The 21,906-nt window shown below is 35.7% G+C and overlaps 1 protein-coding gene across 1 annotated transcript; it reads right to left on the bottom strand.

Moving 5' to 3' along the window:
- Window positions 1-4,423: 4,423 nt before the first annotated feature.
- On the bottom strand, window positions 4,424-21,601 carry GCLM (glutamate-cysteine ligase modifier subunit). Its single transcript, XM_065908455.1, has 7 exons — window positions 21,467-21,601; window positions 17,470-17,535; window positions 16,121-16,205; window positions 13,024-13,083; window positions 11,456-11,658; window positions 9,109-9,223; window positions 4,424-5,131 (listed from the first exon to the last, which is right to left on the bottom strand). Exons 1-7 carry the CDS (start codon window positions 21,590-21,592, stop codon window positions 4,962-4,964), a joined length of 825 nt encoding a protein of 274 aa, XP_065764527.1. The 5' UTR covers window positions 21,593-21,601; the 3' UTR covers window positions 4,424-4,961.
- Between the last annotated feature and the right edge of the window lie 305 nt (window positions 21,602-21,906).

Here is a 21,906-nt window from a genome sequence, read left to right as displayed (position 1 = left end):
ATTTTAGGTACTTTGGTGATATTTCATTATGAGTTTAATTGGCATTTCCCTGATGACTAATGATGTTGAACATCTTATATGTTCTTACTGAGTATTATGTCTTCTTTGGGAAAAAAAAAAATCTGTCCTAAATTTTGCCTAATTTTTCTTGGGTTGTCTTAAGCTGTAAGAAGTTCTTTAAACACTCTGGATACAAGATCCTTATCAGATGTATGATTTTCAAGTATCTTATCCTGTTTTTAGGTTGCCTTTTGACTTTCTTGATGGTGTTTTGACTTTCTTGATGGAGGTTTGGTTTTTAAAAAAATTTATTGAAGTGTAGTAGATTTACAATTTTGTATTAATTTCCACTATACAGCAAAGTGATTCAGTTATACATATATATATACACACACACATTCTTTTTCATATTCTTTTCCATTATGGCTTATCTTGAATGGTGTTTTTGAAGTTCAATTTAAAAACATTTATGTCCAATTTATTTTTCATAAGATATTTATTGCACATATTTCATTGAGTCTGTGGCTCACATTTTCATATTCTTGACAGTATATTTTTAACAATGTAAGATTTTAATTTCGATTAAATCTGGTTATTGATATTTTCCTTTATGGTTATTTTTTTGGTTTTATTAGAAAACTCAGAAGCCAGTTTTCATTTTTTTGCTTTATTCTAATTCCACACATATCAAAATGAATCAAGTATTTCAAATGAGAAAAGAGACCAGAGGGAAAAACAGATTATTTCTAGGGAAGAAAATCCAGATTCTCATTAGCAAGAGTATAAATGCTGGAAGTCAATGGAATATTATCTTCAAGATGCTGAGGGAAAGTGTTTGGAAACTTAGAATTCTATAATGTCAAATGATCATTTAAGATTGTTAACAAAGACATTTTAAGACAAAGAAAACCTAGGAGGTTTACTGTCCAAAGACCTTTAGTGAAAGAATTACTAAGGATATAATTAAGAACAAAGTAAATGTGAATGGAATAGGATGCAAGAATCAACAGTGAGCAAAGAAACAGAGAAAACAAAGCCAAGTCCAAATAAGTAATGCTTATTGTAAAACATGAACCTTAAGATAATGAACCAAAACACAGACCAAAATCTTGGAGAACATTTTATACATTTATTCATTGCTGAGAGATACATATCAAGGTTTTGTCTGATGTTTCTGGTAGTGAAACTACATAAGACATACCCTAACATGTCTAGGGGACTGGGGCAAGTTTTTGTCTTATGTAATATGTGACTTTTCAAACCTTACCTACTCTTGTCTCACTAGAAGCCATTCCTTTCTATTTGATAAGAATAAGCTCTTGAAGAAAGTGTTTTCACCAAATTTCTGAAGTTAAACTGTTTCATCATTCAGTATAGGTGTATTTATTGAATACAAACCAGGCACACCCCTCATCCCACTCTATGATCCTAACTCTAAGGCTGGTTTCTTCAGGGAACTTTTCTTACGTATCCTCACTCTGCTTCCCAGCAGTCCTTCCATATGACCCTTCTCCCCTTTCACAGCTTTTATCATTAACAACACATGCAGCCCTTTATTGCTCTTGTTCACATTGAGATCTCTCTGGCCCCTCAAATATACTTATCTACTCTCTGAAGACAGGGCTGTTTTCGTCTCTGTGTCTTTCTGCCAACACCTTGAACAGTGCCTGGCACACAGAAGGCATTCAATACATCTTTATTGAATGAATGTATGAATAACTTTATGGCTTGGATGTTTAAATTTTTATCACAATTTATTTTCAAATCATACTCAGTTTGAATTTAAACAGTTCGAAATCAATGTTTCAAGATGCTTACAATTATTGCAACAACTCAATTAAAAACTATACAACTCATACTTTAAGTTCATAATATAGTTAAAAACTATTATAAATATTTAATGATGCTTTATATTTTTTTTTGATGCTTTATATTTTGCCTTTATAGTATACTACTAAAGACACATAAAAGTAGAATTATCTAATTAAAACATTTCCCCCTCCTATTTCTCACTCTGAAAACTATAAAAAAATTAATAAAAGTTATAGTACATATATTTAAAAAATAAAACTCACATATTGTGTGTGTATATATATATACACATACACACTATATATATATATATATATATATATATATATATATATATATATATATATCTCAACTGCTTACATTCCTGAATATTGAAACTGGGTGGAAAAGATAGAAAGACTTCTAAACTTTCTTAAGTTTAAATTTAAGAAGTTCTAAACTTGAACTTTTTAGGTTCTAAAAAAAGACACAATTAAATGAGTCTTAGACCTTTATCACTGAAAATCAAGATCCTATTTCAGTTACTACTAGGTTCTGGTAGGGAAAAGTCTGTATCATTCATTCAAAACAGAATAACTTCACTTTCCATTTCACACAGCTGTCTAAATGTTCCTTTGAATGGAAAAAATATTAGCTATTATTCATGATTCAATTTCTAGCACTGGTTGTTGGATACTCTATTATCATACTGGCACAATGTGGTCTTCAGAATTCACACTACATGAAAACACATTTTATAAGACACCTGGGTCCTTTTTTTGACTACAGTTTCTTAGATGAGAATTCAAAACAGACTCATTACAGAACAAATTACAAGTTACAGTACATTGTGTTAAAATAAGGCTCCAGTGTATTTTGGACATATAATAATAAGCTGCAGCTTCTTGTCATGTTTACTGGAAAAAAAGTTATACAAATTCTTTATACCTTGGGTCACTGGATACACATCTCCCCAGAAAAACAAATCTGTTATATACACTATTGCTCACTTAGCTTTCAGTTTTAAGCAGTTATTTGGTAGTATCATCACTCTTTATTTTATGGCTTTTTAAACATTAAATCCTTCAATATTTGAAAAGCATTCACTATATTCTGATAATTCACCAAATAAAGAAGTGAATATCAGCTTAGAAAAGATGAAGCCTTAAAAAATCAGTTTTTTAAAGAAAGGTTATTCAAGAACAGAAATTAAAGGTATAGAAGCAAAACAAAAAAACACATTTAAAAAAAGCCATACATGATCCCCTTCATGAAATCAATCTATAATCTTGGTTCCTTGTCAAGAGTTGATGAAAAAACACACAAAAAGGTCCCCCTGAAGTCTAGATATATTGGCAATGTATGTTTTTTTCCTATTTTTAAAATAACCTTTTAAAAATCTGCTTTTGTAAGCCTAGGGTTTTAAAAAATAATAAATGTGATATTTACATACCCTCTTAAATATCTTGGCCAATTCACTCTATAGGCTTAAATTAAAATGAGCATTTGTTTAAGACTTATGTTACACAAAAAAATGTACTTTTCCAAATCAAAAAGTTAACTTATGTATGCTTACTAACATTACATACAATTAATATAAAGGCTACAGAAGGCTTTAGGAAGCTGAAAGTCTAAACAAGTTTTAGCAGGTAAATCAGCTGATTTCACATTACAGTTCTAATCAAATTATCCAACTAGTAAACCACAAAACCTTACTTATGATAGAAGAGTCTTGTTTGTTTATATAATATTGATTTTTAATGTGTTTATTTTGAATATGGAATCATAGCTCTTTTCCCTAAGCTGAAAAAACTTGGGCAAATTAGTTTTATATGAGTTACATACATGTGTGTATATGTATATGTGTGTATATGTATATATGTGTGTATGTATAAATACATATATTATCATTAGCTTAGTTTTACAAACCATATGTTAAAATACATGGTTTAAAAGTATTAATTGAGATACAAGAGATTTTTTAAAAAATTTTCAAACTATTTGGGTCACAGATACAAATTTATAGAGTTACAGAGACCAATAGTATATACCAAAGGTCACAACTTACTTATTGGCTATTTTCTGGTTCTTAATCTAATGAGGAATCATATTGAATGATACACAGTCTCTTTTAGCTTTAAAGTTTACCAAAACTGTCCTGTTTTTAAATAGTTAAGACTGTATCTCAAACAAAGTTATCTAAATAGACAACACTGACCCTGAACTAAAGATTTTTTTCACCTCTTTTCTGGCTCTTAGTCCCTCGTAGTTGGTTACTAGAAGGGAACGAGTATTGTATATTTTACTTAATTGATTCTTCATCCCCGTGCTCCCTCCTTCCAGAGCCCACAGTGCCCAGCACACGGTAATCACTCAATACTTACTGAATATTCTTGAATGAGTAGAAAGATACTAAGGACAGAATGAGAATTAAAAAGAATCTGGATGTGACAATATCTGCTTTTATAAAGCCCCCAAACAATAAGATCAAAGCTCCTAGTCTCCTTTACATATTTACTTTGGTTTGTCCTTGTAATAAAAGCAAGAGCAATTATGGCACAGAATACAAGGTTAAATCATTGCAGGTAAACTACAAGCAAGGACACATAAAAAAAATTTAAGTTTCCATTCATGTAGTGAAGAAAGGACTTTTATTTACACTATTAGTAGATCCCAGCTACTCCAGTTAGTCTGAGATATAATCATCTTATCAATGACAGGAAAAATATCTTCCAGTATTTCAGTTGTAACAATTGTAATTAAATTGCTTAGTTATACTATAGAATAAGAAGCAATTAATGAATTTTTTAGAAATAAAAAATATGTATATACATTACCCTGATGCCTAGGCCAAAATATATCTAATGACAAATTTTCTTGATTGCTATTGTCATAAAAATAAAGGAAAAATATATTGCAAGTATATTCTTTATAGACAATTTCAATTAGAAAACAATAGTTTAATGAAAACAATACAGTGGTTCTTGTGAGTGAACTGATATGGAAGCAAGAGAAGTATTCAAACTTGACAGATAATATATTGTCAAATATATTAAAGAATATCTGCCTCCATGACACACTTACAGGCAGTAATTAGATTTTTACACATCTCAATTTTATCTTATATTCAAGGAAAATACAGGTCAGTAGGTTATGACCCTAAGTTGCAGTTAGGAACCCTTTCTTTTAGCTTGTAAGATGTAGCCTTTTGATTTGATAATTCCTCTACTTTTAACAATGACCGAGTACCGCAGTAGCCACAGAGGCACCCACTCATGTGCTCGAATGTCAGGGATGCTCTCCTGAAGTGCTTCTTGGAAACTTGCTTCAGAAAGCAGTTCTTAAAACAAACAACAAATAAAAACCCAGATTGTTAAACTTGAAATCAAAGCACTTTACTATGTAGGTAAGCATTTAAATACAACAAAAGAAACACCTCAAAACTGAATATTTATCCTTAATGTGTGCTACAAATATGAATCAGAATATCAGAAAAACCCAGGTAGTTCTTTAGAAAGTATCTATACCTGTAACCCAGCCAGTTTAACTCATAATTTCTGGTGAGAAGAGCCTGAATACTTGTGTTTTTTTAACGATCTCCAGGTGATCCCAATGTGCAGTCAGGGACAATAAAGGACAAAAGGAAAAAATATGGACCATTTCCACTACCATGTATTTCCATCCAACTATTTTTTCTGTATATATTTATTTTATATGTATGTATGTACCCATATCTTAAAAACCAGAAATCATACTGTAGTTATAGCCTAATTTATTTATTTTTCACATATATTATGAATATTATCCCATATAATTATTCTGTGAAGGCATTTTTCATAATTCTCCCAATATTATATTTTATAGATATAATTTATACATTTTCTTATTGTTGGCAAAAAAATTAGGTTTTTCCTCATATTTTGCTAATAAAAATAAAGCTTGATGAACATCCTTAAAATGCATGCCTGGCTATGGAATAATAAGGTCAAAGTACAAGTACCTTTGGAAGGTTTGATACATGGTGTATTGCCAGTTGCTTTTCAGAAAGACTGTGCTTCACACTTGATACTGGAGTGCCAATCTTACCATATCCTCACCAGCACCAGCAATCATTTACAAAATCTTTCCCAATGGTTATCTTTTAATCTGCATCTCTTTGATGAAGTCATTATTTTCTAATTCCATATTTATATCTAAGACTTCCACCATTGCTCCGATTCACAAGTCCCCTCCTCACTTCCTCCTCTCTAGTCACACTGGCCTCATAGCTGTAGCCTGAAATCCTCAAACATATTTCTACCTCGGGGCCTTTGACTTAACTGCTTCCTCTTCCCTGAGCACTCTTCTTCAAGATACCCACGTGGCTCTCCCAATTCTTGGAGGTCTTTGATTAATGTACCCTAGCACAGAGGCCTCCCTACCCATCCTATATAAAACAACACCCCCTAACCTGGGCACTCTTTTCTTCCTCAACCAACTTTTCTCCATGGCACACACCACCATTTATCACATTCAACATTTATCTTATTTGTGTCTCCTCCCATAAGAATACAAATTCCATGACAGCTGAGACTTTCCTGACTTGGTCTTGTATTTCTAGTACTTAGAATGCCTGGCACATAGTCTACTGAAGAAATCAATCAATATGGAAAGATTCCACTAGGGTCAGAACCAATCCTACAGATAGGGATAAGATGACCATCTATGCGATATGATTTGGGAATGTCAAAGAACCTGCCTGTCCCAAAATGAACTACTGTGATAGGTGAATAACATCAATACTAAACTTTCAGTAAATATTAGCTACTGTCATGTGCCAGGCACTTTTCTAAGTACTTCACATGTATTAACTGTTTTAATCTATATGTTAACCCCAAGAGATGGATATTATTTTCCTTTGCAGGGGGAAATTGATGAAGAGACATTAGATAACTTGCCTAAGGTCACACAGCTAGTAAACAGTAGTTTTCATAAATAAAATGGTAATTTTCCAAATATCTCTGTTTGTGGATCTGTTTTTCAGATTGTCTAATTGAGGAGCCCTAAGGGAATGAGGCATACTATAGATTAGACTTAAAGGAAGTGAGGAGAGGAGTAAGGCCAATAAAAGAAGGAAAGCTCTTAAGTCAGAATCACATACTTCACAATTGTACTCTGACTGTAGTTAAACTGTTACCACAACTTCTAGGACAAAGAATAATGGAAAATAAACCTTTCTGAGGAAAGGGTAATTATAAGTAATTATAGAAGAGAGGAAGGCCTTTAGGTGACTATAAACAAGATTCTATTTTAGATGACAAATAGAGTTAAATGTTTTACAACTTGCTTGCTTAAAAAATAAATCTTACACAAAATCAGAAAACTATGTTATTCACTAACTACATTCTTTTAATTCAACTAATGTTAATCTTTAGAATCAGTAGATATGACAAAACTTTTAAGGGAACTGCTTCATTACAGATCAAAGTGTCTGAAGATCCATTTATAGTATATGCAGGATCAGACTATAAATTCTACCTAAAGACTTTAGAATTAAATTAAAAAGACATCCAAAAGTCAAATTACACTGGTAAAACAAAAACATACTCTCCCCAAAAGGATTAAATTTCTCTTCTCCTATACATATATAATATATTTTTCCATGACAATGATGTATTAGCACATAATCCACATGCCCACATTTAGATAAATGGAAATAAAACACTAGACACCTTAGACTTTTCCTATTTCCTTTCCCACTGGAAAAAGAATTGCATGTTTTTCAAGTGAAGCTCAAATGGGGTACAGGCTCACCAATCAGCTATTTGTAACAATTGTTGTTGGTAATAATTACAGTTGGAAGAGTCTCCACAAAGTAAATAGAAAAATTATATAATATATGCCAACATATAGGAATTTAAAATTTAAATAGCTTATATTTCAGAACAAATCAGCACAGCAATTCTTTGTTGGATTTTCACCAAAATGACTTTTAAAAAAAAAAAAAATGAATCTAATTACTTATGCGTGAAAGCTCTGCTGGAGAGGGGAGGTAAAAGTAACTATGTCCTATTCTGGTATGATTTAAATGGAGGCTGATAAGAAAGTAAAGTTTCGGACCTGAAATACTACAATACTAATGTTTCAAATCAGAGAGAGAGTGGGGAAAAGACTCCAAATTCATTCAGGACCTAGGTCTAAGTTCAGACTTCACACTAGGCCAGCTGGGTGACCTTGAGGAGTTTCTTAAACTCTAAGGCTCTATTTCCTCATCCATAAAATGTCCAGTTTCAGTTGTGAGAGTTACAATGTCTGAGGCATTTAGCAAGATGCTTGGCATTTGAGAAAGAATAGAATAGAATTAAAACTCCACCTCCACTTCCTATAAAACAGTAAAAAAAAAATATGAGAATGAGGGAGACTGTTTATAATAAGGTTTAAGAAGTTATCCATAAGCATCCTAAAAATAAATGGAATCATACCTCCTATACAAATGCCATCTTTTTAGAAATGAAAGTAAAAACTGAAATTTTTTTCTTTAGGAATCATCTATAAAATAAAATTTCCTCCAATTTTTATTAAACTAGAACTTCTATAGAAGTGTCATGGAAATCTGAAACTTTCACAAGATAGCTCTGACTTGACTATACCAAAAAGAACTATTTCATAGAGCCTGTATATTTACCAAGGAAAACTCATCTCTGCTCGCTATGAAACTGAAACAATGAAAATGGAGCAGACTGCTTAGTAACTAAAGTGTAAAACACTACCTTCCCAGCTTTTCAACTTATCTTGTAAAATGTCGATAAAAACTTATCCTACAAAAGGCAGACAAGCCATTCATTCTCATTAATCAAATAACATTTCTGATTAACATCAAACACATATATGTATCAATAGTAATGATTAATAAAATACCTAATCAAATACCCATGCTTAAGTTTCAAATTAAATTTTATCTGCTGCTTTTTCCAGATATTTATCCTCTTTAATTAAGTGGCCTTTTGGTGCAATCTCTGCTGTACTAGACAATCTTATTTGTGACACTACTTAGAGCATCTTATAAGATCTTCTCTGTGTAGCTTACTATTTATAAATCTGAGCAGACTGGATGTTCAGGAAATGATCCCTTCATTTCTTTTCCCGTTGGTATAAAGACAAAATTAAAGCATTTTGAAACTAAAATAAAGGTGTATGTGTTTTTAACTATTAAGAATAGTTCTAGGTGACAGTATTGTACCTTTATCACTGTACAATTAAAAATTAAATTTTAGCAAGTAGTTTCTTATAAAATAAAAGCACCTGATCAATCTCTACAAATGAAAATCTCAGTCTTACCTTTTGGATCATTATGAGTCAATAGCTGTATGTCAAACTGTTTAGCAAATGCAGTCAAATCAGGTGGCATCACACAGCAGGAGGCAAGATTAACTTGGTTACTATTTGGTTTTACCTAGAGGTGAAAAAGAAAAATCGTGACATCTCCTTTAAATCAAGTACTTCAAAAAGTAGAAGGCAATAAAAGGACTCAATTTTAGAACATATGAAATATCACATCCTACCGTGCTTCAAGTTTACTTTTACATGAATTTATTTTTTACTTTTACTTATACTTGTGCCAGATTTTGTTTTTTAATTGGAGGATAATTGCTCTACAATGTCGTGTTGGTTTCTGCCTTACATAAAACAATGCAGATCAGTCATGACTATGTAAGCATCCCTTCCCGCTTGAGCGTCCCTCCCACCCCACCTCTCCATCCCACGCCTCTAGGTTGTCACAGAGCGCCAGGTTGGTCTTCTTGTGTCATAAAGTAGCTTCCCACTAGTTATCTATTTTACACATGGCAGTGTACAAATGCTTCCCAGGTGGCTAAGTGGTAAAGAATCCACCTGCCAGGCAGGAGATGCAGATTCGATTCCTAGGTCGGGAAGATCCCCTGTAGAAGGAAATGGCAACCCGCCCCAGTATTCTTGCGGGGGAAATCCCACGGACAGCGGAGCTCAGTGGGCTACAGCCCGTGGGGTCATGAAGAGCTGGACGTGACTTAGGGACTAAGTAGCAGCAGGAGCAGTGTATATATGTCAACGCCACTTTCTCAGTTCATCCCACCCTCTCCTTCCCCTGCTGTGTCCACAAATCCATTCTCTACATTTGTATCTCCATCCCTTCCCTGCAAATCCATTCATCAGTACCATTTTTCTAGATTCCATATATATATACAAATGTATGTGTGTATATGTACATATATGCATTAGTGTATGATATTGTTTTTCTCTTTCTGACTTACTTCACTCTGTATAACAGTTCTAGATTCATCCACCTAACTATAACTAACTCAAATTCATTTCTTTTTATGGCTGAGTAATATCCCATTGTATATACATACCACAACTTTTTTAACCATTCATTTGTCAATAGACATCTAGATTGCTTCCATGTCCTGTCTATTGTAAATACTTCTGCAATGAACATTGCAGGTCCATGTGCCTTTTTGAATTGTGGTTTTCTCAGGGTATATGCCCAGTAGTGGGACTGCTGTGTCATACAGTAGTTTTATTCCTAGTTTTTAAGGAATCTCCATACTGTTGTCCATCGTGGCTGTATCAATTTACATTCTTACCAACAGTGCAAGAGAGTTCCCTTTTCTCACATCCTCTCTGGCATTTATTGTTTGTAGGTTTTTTTGATGATAGCCATTCTGATTGGTTTGAGGTGATACCTCATTGCAGTTTTGATTTGAATATATTTATTAATATATGCTTTTCTGACTAATGGTACTGGTAACAGGAAAGGGAAAAATAGCTCTAAGGAGAGGGGAATAAGCCAATATATTACTACACTATTAAAAAGTCTCATACTAGAACCTGCCATCTAATACATCTGCCTTGAAAACAAACATGATTCTAAGTGTGATGGTTCCAACTAGAAAGGAGATATCTTAGAGACAGAGGATCAAATACAAATGATAAGTATATTTAGTGCTGAAGTATATGATATGGTTATTAATCAGATACATTTGAAAAAGAGAAGAATTAGATAATTTCTAATAGATGCTCTGGTTAATTTACAGATTCAGATCACCCAAGTGATCTTAGCGATTCAGCAGAATCTTAGCCACATTCTGGCTATCACCAAGTCAAAGGGACAAGGAGGCAACTTTTCTCTAGGTTTTCCTGCCCAGAAGAAAATTAAAAGGCTGGGGATGAAGTAAAAGGAATAAAGAAAAATAGAGACAGTAAAGGTAAACTACTTGTAAGCAACTTCCCTAATAATTTTGTAGGTTATTAGGCCAGAGAGTGGCAGGGATTAATTTATGACTCCTACTCCATATCAAGTTATGTGAAATGAAGGTCTTACATGTCTTTAAATAACAGAGCAAAATATATGTTATATATGATATTCTCTTACTTAGGAAATTAGAACCATGGTCTAATAATACCTAAAGGAAAACATAATATTTTTATCACATAGTTAAAACTGAAGGAAAGAGCCTTAATTCATTTGGCTATGAATGTTTCAACACACATTTTCTACAGTGTTTTGTCAAAGTCTGCCTCAAAATCCCCATATTTGGAACAGCTCCCCACAGTGGCGGCTGCTATGTGCATGATGTTTACTGGGCTGCAGCGAGGCCTGCAGAAGACAGGGCGCTCCTGGAGCGCTCGGGATGCAGATGTCCTTTACCTGTGCCCACTGATACAGCTGCTCCAACTGGGTTTTGTCCAGATCAGAGGTACCAATAGCAACAATCTTTTTGCTCTGAACTAAGTTTTGTAATTCTTCCCAGTAAGGCTGCAGATGCTCCAAGGAAAGATTAACTCCGTCTTCAATAGGAGGTGAAGCAATGATCACAGAATCCAGCTGCGCAACGCCAAGGACTGAACAGGCTGATGTGACGGAAAACACAAAGGAGACAAACGTTTGTAAACAACAAAGGCCAAGTTGTTTCTAATGTCCTTTGCTCCCCCACTGAATTCTGTCCATACAGTTTACTAGTATTCTATGTAACAGATTATTTCATTAGGTTTCATAATTTACCTGTCATGTAGAACATTTCCATCTTTTTCAAACAATGAGTGTCCATTCATCTACTTGGTCTGTGTGGCAGACATGTGGGTTTCCTTGACCTGCCTCATTCCTGGGGAAACTCACAACTACTATAGGCTCCTTGTTTCCTAGGCCCCAGGACTTTTTGGTAGCTTCTGACCTAATAGTCTATAATTGTTGGGTGTGTTGTGCGTGCATGCTAAATTGCTTCAGTCGTGTCTGACCTTTGCGATCCTATGGACCGCCAGGTTCCACTGTCCATTGGCTTCTCCAGGCAAGAATACAAGAGTGGGTTGCATGCCCCTCTCCACGCGACTTTCCAACCCAGGGATCGAACCCAAGTCTCTTACGTCTCCTGCATTGGCAGTGGGTTCTTTACCACTAGTGCCACCTGGGAAACCCTACAACTGGTAATCATAGCAAAGAATAAGCTTGAGACTATGAAAAACTGAATCTATGGTCTTAACTTACACATTAATCTAGGTGGCTCAGTGATAAAGAAACTGTCTCCCAAGCAGGAGATGCAGGTTCGATCCCTGGGTCAGGTAGATCCCCTGGAGAAGGAAATGACAACTCACTCCAGTATTCTTGCCTGGGAAACCCCATGGACAGAGGAGCCTGTCGGGCTATACAGTTTAAGGAATTGCAAAAGAGTCAGATACGACTTAGCAACTAAACAACAATAGATGTAGATAACTTCTTAGTTTTTATAAAAATGAGCTTATTTTTAACAATTTTTGTTCCTTCCATAGTTATATTAAAGAGCTAGTTATTTAACTGTTCCATGTATGTAAATAGTAGAAGAATGTTTGAAAAGAAAAAAATACTAATTAATTATAATGCTATATAGTAACCTCACCATGAGATGAAAATAGATTAAAATGCTTGTTTTTGTTGTTATTCTTTTGATATTTCACCTGTAGTACTAAAAAAGTTAAGAATATGATTAAGGAGAATTTCTATCTCCAAACATATAGTTAACATGTAATTATGTTACATCTTTTACATTCTCATTATATATATTAAAATAGGACCTTACATTGGTTGATGTGATTTCCACAGAAGCCTTAAGAAATTAGGCTAACACTTGAAAAGGTAAAATTGCAATGAGCTCATTTTTTTTTTAACTAGACCTGAACACAAGATATAATTAATACAGTAATTTTACAGTTCACCATGAAAATAAAAGTTAAAATTTTGCTTACCCATGTCGACTGCATTTCTAGTTGATGATGAAGAGTTTGATCCTACAATGAACAGTTTTGCTGAGTGACAAAAACAACAAAACAGATTATTATATTTGAGTAACATTCTACTACACCACAGTAACACTGCCAAAATACAAGAACAGATAATCCTGAATGAATTTTTTCCTTCCCTAGCGCATTGTTTTATAGTTTTGATTTTTAAGACGTAAAAGTATATTTCCATGGTAATTTTAAGAAGATATGCTAGTTGTCAACAAGTATCTGATCGTCAAAACAAAAAGGCAAATATTAATTCCCCTTTATTGGAAAGCAGGGCAGATAAATATAGCAGCATTCAAAGTATATGTTTTTATGAATTGAACATTAATGGAGTATATTATATACTTGGGCTTTCCTGGTAGCTTAAACAGTAAAGAATCTGCCTGCAACGCAGGAGACCTGTGTTCCATCCCTGGGTTGGGAAGATCCCCTGGAGAAGGAGGTGGTAACTCACTCCAGTAGTTTTGCCTGGGAAATCCCATGGACAGAGGAGCCTGGTAAACTATAGTCCATGAGGTTGCAAGAGTCAGACATGACTTAGTGACTAAACCACCACCACATGATATACTTTCTCCAATAAAGTCTGTATAAAGATTAAATTAAATTGCTTGTAATGAGAGGAAAATTGAAAAAACAAAACCAGAAAACCCAAACAAACAAATATCCCACAATTCTACCTTCTAAATACAATCATTTTCAATTTTAGACAAAAACTGTTACTTTCAAGTTCTCGGTCACATGAAACACAGTATATATTTTTTACTTCTATGTATTTGGCTTATTACTTTTATGTAACAAATACTTTTTTATATTTCTATGCAGTATTTAGGTAAACTGCCAGTAGTCTCATCTCCAAAAGCAATTACTGTTTGATTTTTATGTACTCTGTATTTTTCTTTTGCTTTTTTTTTGCTCTGCAGCTTGTGGGATTTTAGTTCCCTGATCAAGGGTCACACTTAGGTCCTTGGCAGTGAAAGCAGAGTGGCAACTACTAGACTTCCAGGGAGTTCCCTGCACTCCGTAGTCTTAATGAACAACGTCCATGGTGACTCTGTTCAACTTTATGCCTCAAGCATTTCTGAAGATCAGAAATGTAATTATGAGTCAAAGGATATGATTCTTTCATCAGTCTTGCTTTATTTATCTCTTACTTTTAAAAAAATTGTCCCAGGTTACCAGACCATTAAAAGTTAGAAGTTGCTCCCCTAACAATATAGGATGCTATTTAAAAAAAGATATATATTTTTGCTAATTTGATAGGTACAAAATATTCCTGCCCAGAGTCACATTAATTGGCATTTCTTTGCTTATTAGGAAAGTTGAGTAGTTTTTCATACTTATGAAATTGAAGCTTTGACTTGATTTGACTCAACATTATATATATTGTATATGTTTACTTTATGTAATAAACGCACTGTTCAAAAATCTAAATTTACTCAACAAATAGAGTAACAGGAAAGCAAGAAGAGAGAAAATCATAAAGGGTAACAGAGAGAAAACAGGGTTAATGAAATACCCGTATGTAAAGTGCCTGGCATTCAATATATACAATAAATTTTCTTTGTACAACATTTCTTGTTGTCATTTCCTTTTTACTGCTGGATAATCGTCCTAAAATACTGCTTTCCTCATGTTACTTCTCTATCTAAAAGCCATCACAACTTCCTTACCAGCTGAGTCAATCTTCACCACTTTGCTCCAACTCAGCTCTGTAATTATATTCTGTGAAAACCCTCCCCATCATTACCCCACTGGCTATGAATTGGGTGTCATTTGAGATGGTCTCTTTCCAAAAAAGGAGGCATTTTTAGGTAGGTGAAGAGAGAGAAGCTCTTGATGCTTATCAAAAATCTCAAGCCTTCCAGGAATCAAGGACAACTTGTTCCAAATTGGATCTACACCATGATGAACTGCAATATGCCACAGAGAAATGCTGCCCTGATGTCCTTTTCAACACAAATAGCAGTGTGAAATTAACAAAGAGAAACGAGTTCTGTAGTCAGGCATACCTTGATGGACTCCTGCTTCAACCATTTACTTGCTACACGACAGCTTTCAAGTTATTTAATGTCACTTGTGTAATGGGGATAATAAACCTACCTTGCAGAATTGTTTTGAAAATTCTATAGAATATAACCATAATGTGGCAAGTACAATCTCTGGTATAAAGTGAGACTCAACAAATGGTAGTTATTGTTATCAGAGTCAATGCTCTAATCCATCTTACGTGTTCATTCTCATAAGAGTAATAAAATGACAACAACTACAACACAGCCGCAAATAGTAATAAATAAGTTACCTGGCACTCACTTTGTGCCAAGGACCATGCTAAGTGCTTCTTTTGTTATTTCATCTAACTTACAAGGAAGCTTGCGAAACAGGTGTATCCCCGTTTTATAGATGAGGAAACTGAGCTCAGAGACGTTACATCATTTGTTAGCCCTAGATGATGGCAGTCAGTAATCTGCACATCCAGGAATTTCAGTCTAGTTAAGCTCAAGTATTTAGTGACTATGTTATGCTGACTGTAAGCCGAGGACAAGAACCGCTGTCATTCCTTGAACTTAACACTATCTCTGGAAAGTAGTAGCAGTCCCTCCACCTTTGTTGAATGCGTACAGTATGTATTTTATTTTTCTTCATGTGACTTGTTGCCCAGACTTGTTTCTCCGCTCCCAGGTGACCTCAGTCATTGCTTAGTAGTGTCACAGCAGGAAGGGAGGACTTATGCTAGCTTCCGGTGGACACTGCTCTTAAGCCTTCCCTTCATTCTTTCCTACACCTTTTACTGCTCTGATTAATAATGTCTCACATAAATTAGTGAGAACAAAATGAAGAGGTGAAGTTCTATTCTGCCTTCACTGAAGTAGCCAACAGTGACCTCCTATAACTCATTTAAAGCTGGCTATAAAATTATGTTATAAGGAATCTCTATATTTCCTACACTGAGTGATCGAGTTACTTATTACCAGAATCAAAGAAAGGCTTATCCCCATGCCTAACAAAACCTATTATCCACTGTAAAACAAAATGAACTGTAAAGGCTGGACTTTACCAGAAACTTTCATTTCTTCTCTTTCATCAGGATTTATCTTTTCTACTGCATGAGATACAGTACATTCCAAGACATCTGGAAACTCCTAAAATAAACACATGATATTTACAATAAAAATAAAATTAATGTTTTTACTTAGCTATATATTTTCGATTGTCCATAACACTCTTTAGAACCAGAGAATCCCTAAGACAATAAAGTTCTTTACCTGATGGGCTTCAGAAAGTTTATAAAGCCCTGAAATAGAGGTAAAGTGCTGTGCGTGTGTCCATTTTCTGGGAAAAAGTGTCTTATTTTGATGAGATACTCAGGGCGGGGGTAGGGGAAGGATGTATGACCAAAAACAAATGAACAAACCAGCAAGCAAACTGGGCGTTATGTGAGGATTGAAAACCATTAACACAGTCAATACTTCTACTCAGAAATCAATGAAAAGTAGTATTTTCCTTCTGGATATTGACATGTTAAAAACTTCCCATGTATCAATCCCAAACATTTTAACCCAAAATGTATTTTTTTCTGAATGCAACGGAAACAAGTAAAGGCAATTCCAATGCATACAAACAAGTAGTAAATGAGTAAAATGATAAAATATTGGTACATAAAAATCAGTAACATACTAACATTTATAAAATTAAAACAAAGTAAACAGGATTTTCCCATAATTCTTGAACATAGAATGCCTGACCACATGTTAAATATTTCCAAGTCAAGCACAGAGTGAATGGTCACTTCAGAGAAATGAGACTGATAGGAGACATTAATGAATATCTGCCTAGCACCTTTAGTTAACAAACTTCCAGTATGCTCAGAGAAACAACTATTGATAGTGCATGTCTTCTTCCATACTTCTTAAGTAGTCTCTGTAATTTGTGACAAGCCAGCCTTTGGCTAAGCTGGATTCCAAAGAGTGGTTTATAGACTGTGTTTTGTATATTAACATTTTTGATAATAGCCATATACTGACATTCAATGAAACACTTCCTTACTGTTTCACAAGTGACACTTACAAAATTATTTTTAGTAACTTTGTTTTGCTTATAGTCTACCAAAGCAATCTAGAAACCAGAACTGTTTGATAATCATTCCTCTACTAGACCAAATATAAACTGGAACTAAATACACTGTGAGAAGACTGTGGCATCTTAGAAGCTTGTCTTACTGAAGAGTTGACTACAGAGTTGGATTTTCTCTTTCATGCTTAAGCCCATGCTTAATGGGTCAGACTGCCATTTCAGCAAATGGACCACAGTGCTTTTCATGCTAGTTGCCTATCTGACTTTCCAATCAAACCTGAGAAAATTAATTTCCTGCTTATTACATGATTTCTTCATTCACAGTTCACTCACCCTGACCAAATCTGGGCTGATTTGGGAACTCCATTCATTTAAGGTCTTTTGAATACAATCTCGAAGCTGCAAAAGAAATGCATTTTGAAACTGTTAACCATACACTACACTTTTTATGTACTTCTACAATGAAAAAAGGTTGAAATAAACCTTCACCTAAAGTTTTTTTTTTTTAAAAAAAGGACTGTATTAGTCTGATAAATAGGAAAAAGAAGATATCCATAGGAAATACGATACAAAACAAAATTTTAATTCTACAAGGTTTTGTTTCTTTTAACAAAGATCAACTTAGATCTGTTTTTATCTTACTTGTAATTCTCAAATGTTCTTGACATAAAGCAGTAATCTAATCATTTAAAAAGTATTTTTGCACCAATGAAAATTTAAGTAAACTTTTGAGATGTAAAAGCATTCATAAAGGAACAAAATTTCAAGAATAAGGAAATTTATAAATGGAACTGTAATCAAGCCCAGGCAGCCTGACTAGAATGAACCTTAACCACTATGCACCTACATGAGAATCACCTGTGGTGTTCAATAAATGTTTAAATTCCTGAGCACCATCCTAGATCTGCTGAATCACTTTCTAAGGGCAGCAGAACTTTCATTTTAAGAACCATCCAAGTAATCAAAATGTACTCTAAAGTCTAGAAATCACCATAGTCCTATCTTGCAGAAATCAGCTTGCATACAGTTAGTTAGTTCATATAAGTCATTTCCTAACAGGCAGGTAGACCTTAGACCTGCCATCAATGTTTTCTTATACAATTTTTTTACACTAACACTGTAGTATTCTGTAAATTCATTCAAGTGTCTAGTTATCTTTTCTCTCTTATGACAGTGTATTTCCAACTTATTTAATAGTGGTCCAAAATAAGACATACACTAACACAATGAGTACAGGCATACATACATATAACAACAAAAATTCACAAAGTAATATTTATGCTTACTATATACCAGATAGTCTGGTGACTTCTATGAGTTAGAAAAAACTATGCTGCTCCATGAATCACTGAACTGACTTCTGACCACAAATGGGCCAACACTAGCAGTTTGGGCCCACACTAGCAGAAATCACTGCCTTATAAATACAAAGGGCACAGTACTTTGCATTCTGTGGGCAATCAATGAAGAAATAAATGAGTAACTAGAAGCACATCCCTGAATTGCAAAAGCACTTTCCTAATACTAACAACAGAGATTAAACTTCTGAACTCACTCTCTGATCTCTGAGTGCTTATGATAAAAACCGACACAAGAACTTTATTGCTTATATTTCAGTATAGATATTTACAAGGGACAACTGGTTTATCAATTAAGAGCTCAGAATCACCTATTTAAGATTTACAATATACAACAGTAATTCATGTGCTAGCCACAATAACCCACATGAATTCAGTTTACAGGGTGTATATATTTATAATCAAATTTAAGTCATTAAATAAAAAAATGATTAGTTTATAATCATTTTAGACAGAATTACAAGTCAATATTCTCTGAAGAATTAATAAAAATTGAGGCAGCAGGAACAACAATTCGATCAGGAGTGCTGTGGCTCAAGACATGGGAAAAATTTTAGAAATTCTCCTCTGGTAGGATGGTTAACTGGCAGAAGGCTTTCCAGATGAATTTCTCAATTCATGAAGATAAGTATATTTTCAGAGTGTTCTCTCCCTTTTGTCAGGACAAATTATGGAACAGTCCAGTGTTACAATAACATGAGAAACTCACTATCACAAACTGGGTGATTTTTAATCTTTTATATGTTATCTATACTGAATGAACATTAACCTTGTACTTTTTTGTTCTCTGCTCTCTTCATTCTTACCACACATAGTATCATGGAAGATGAGCATCATCATAATTTAGTGTATCATTAGATCTGGAGTTGTATAAGAGTTTTAAAAAAATGCTACATGATCAAATACCTTAACAACAAATAATTGCTCAAAACAGTCCAATAATAGCCCATTTAAAACACAAGATTTTATTTCAGAAAATTACAGTGAAAAAAACCTGGGCAGAGATTACAGAATAATTAAAAAACATTAGACTAGAAAAGACCTTTTAGGAAATTTAATAATCTCTACCTAATGTGTAAATTTTCTCAATAATGAGTGATTTACTTAGTTTCTTTATTCAATGAGGTTGAACTGTTTAAAGTAGTGTATCCCACTTTACAGCTCTGGTTGCTGCAAAGTTCTTTACATAGAAACAAAACACACCTCTCCTATTCTAATCAAGCTGTCATGTTTTCTCTACAAATGCTAGCACCAAGCTTTCCTCAAAAGTTTTCAAATTTCTTAATTTTGTCCCTCTTTCACATCACCCAAAATAAAAGACGGTTAGTCTTTTGAACAATGTTTTTCAAACTGTGAGGTGTAACTCATTACTGCATTAACAAATCATGTTTTTAAAAATTAAAATAAGAAAAAATTAGAATACACAGTATATAGTAAAATCTTTTCATATGATTGTGTGTGTGTGTGTGTGTGTGTGTGTGTGTGTGTGTGTGTGTGTGTGTGCGCGCGCGCGCGCGCGCGCACACACGTGCAAATCATGAAATGGAGTGTCAAGGCAAAATGCTTTTTTTTTAACTGGGTTTGCAGTCAAACTGCAAACTACTACTTTAGCAAGTGTTGAGTGAGATAAGAGAGAAAATGTCACCCAGCATTATCTATGTTCAAAATGCTGTACTGAACCATCAACCCTGGAGAAGTTAAAGGTCTAGTACAAAACACAGAAGTGTCTATCTTTGGGAGAAATAGCACAAGTGAGGGTGTTTTTTTAAAAAACAACAAAACAAACAAACAAAACAACAAAAGAGACAAGCTGAGCTGCATCCTGGACACAGAATATGGTATGGATTCTGATTCCTATTAAAGTTGCAACCAAGAGTTCTCATCCCCCGATGGGCCCTCACTGCCGACAGGAGTCCTGGGCACAAGTCAACTCATACTCAGAGGGATGCTACTGCTACTACCTAGTATAACACCAACATCTTACTTAAAACTGATCAGGGGCACAGTTGATAACATCATAATTGACACTGCTTAGGAATTTTTTCTTTTAATCAAGATTTGTTTTATCTCTCTGAACCAGATGGCAAGGGAGACAAACGCTTGCATGGTGTTTCATACAGGATCTTTTATTCCTCACCGTGACCTGATGATGATAAAATCCAACTTTCAAGTCATGGAAATAGGCTCGCGAGGGTAACCTTCCCCAAGTCACAGAGCTCTTAAATTAAGTTTGTTTTATTGTTATTTTTTAACACTAAAACCCGTCTCCTATACCACCAACACGCCTCAGCAATTAACTGTGCCTAATGATTGACTCTTCCCTTCAGGAAGGACCAGCGATATAACAAACATGCAACGAGAATATAACTACAGATTATTCCCTGCCACTTCAAAATAGTGGTCAGTCTTTAGCCAAATTAATCTTCAGCAAGAGAAATACATACCTTTTTCCAAAGCCGAATAGGAGTGTTCAGTCATTTGCCTCACAGCCAGGCAGAACTACAGTCAGCACCCTAAAAGCTAAGGGGATTAGTACTACTGCCCCGTCCGAGTCTTCGGCAAGCTAATCCCCCAGATTTTTCTTTACCTGGACGCCGTGGGAGAAAGGGAGTGAGCTAGGGAGGGGGACGAAGCGCGGGATCGGCCCTCTCTGACCCCCTCGCCCGGGAGAGCGATCCAATAGGTTGGAGAGTTTGGTCATCAGCCGGGAGCACTGACAAGAGGCGTCACCCCTCATCAAGTTGCACCTGCCCAATCTGTAAAGACGCAGAGCCCCCCAACAGCAGGTTCGGACGCGACACCGAGCAGACAGCAGCCCCGGCTTCCTCTCGCAGGCGGAGCCCAGGTGCGCGCCTCGCCCACGTCCCCCGCGGCGCCAGGAGCCCAACCACCCGCCCGCGGAGCCGCCCGGCCCGGTCCGGCCCGCGGCCTGTCCCTGGAGCCGGTCTCGCCGGCGCGCTCGCCGCCCTCACCTCCTCGCTGTGCGTGGACGGGCACTTCTTCCGCAGGCGGCCCCAGTTCAGCAGGTTCCCCGTCTGCAGGTGCAGGGTGCTGGCCCGCGCCAGGAGCGCTCCGGCCGCGCGGCTGTCGGTGCCCATGACAGCAGCCGACCGAGCGGGCCCGGCGGCGACGGGGCCGCAGGCGGGGAAGGAGGCCGCCCGTAGGACGCGGTGCCCGAGGCCGGAGAGCAAAGCGCGAGGCTACTCGCCCCGCGCGGCGAGACCCCGGCCTGCGCTCGGGCCCAAGGACGACCGGGTGGCGGCGGAGCTGCGGCTAGGAAAGACGCGCTGATGGCTGCGGCTCTCTGCTACAGCGGCCGCCGCGGGAGAGTGGACTCCCAACTGAGGAGCCGTTTCCTGGAAGACAATGACTAAGCAGAAATCGCGGCGGAGAAAGTGCTTCGTAACCGTTA

Source organism: Muntiacus reevesi, chromosome 1, assembly GCF_963930625.1.
Source record: "Muntiacus reevesi chromosome 1, mMunRee1.1, whole genome shotgun sequence".
Lineage (NCBI taxonomy): Eukaryota > Metazoa > Chordata > Mammalia > Artiodactyla > Cervidae > Muntiacus > Muntiacus reevesi.
This window is presented reverse-complemented; position numbering and strand designations above follow the sequence as displayed.

Excerpts from the sequence above, each read along its gene's own strand:
- GCLM (XM_065908455.1), bottom strand. The coding sequence starts at position 21,592 with ATGGGCACCGACAGCCGCGCGGCCGGAGCGCTCCTGGCGCGGGCCAGC. Across the intron at positions 13,084-16,120 it reads AGAAGAAATGAAAGTTTCTG|CAAAACTGTTCATTGTAGGA; the intron begins GTAAAGTCCAGC and ends TTTGTCACTCAG. Across the intron at positions 5,132-9,108 it reads GACTCATAATGATCCAAAAG|AACTGCTTTCTGAAGCAAGT; the intron begins GTAAGACTGAGA and ends GTTTGTTTTAAG.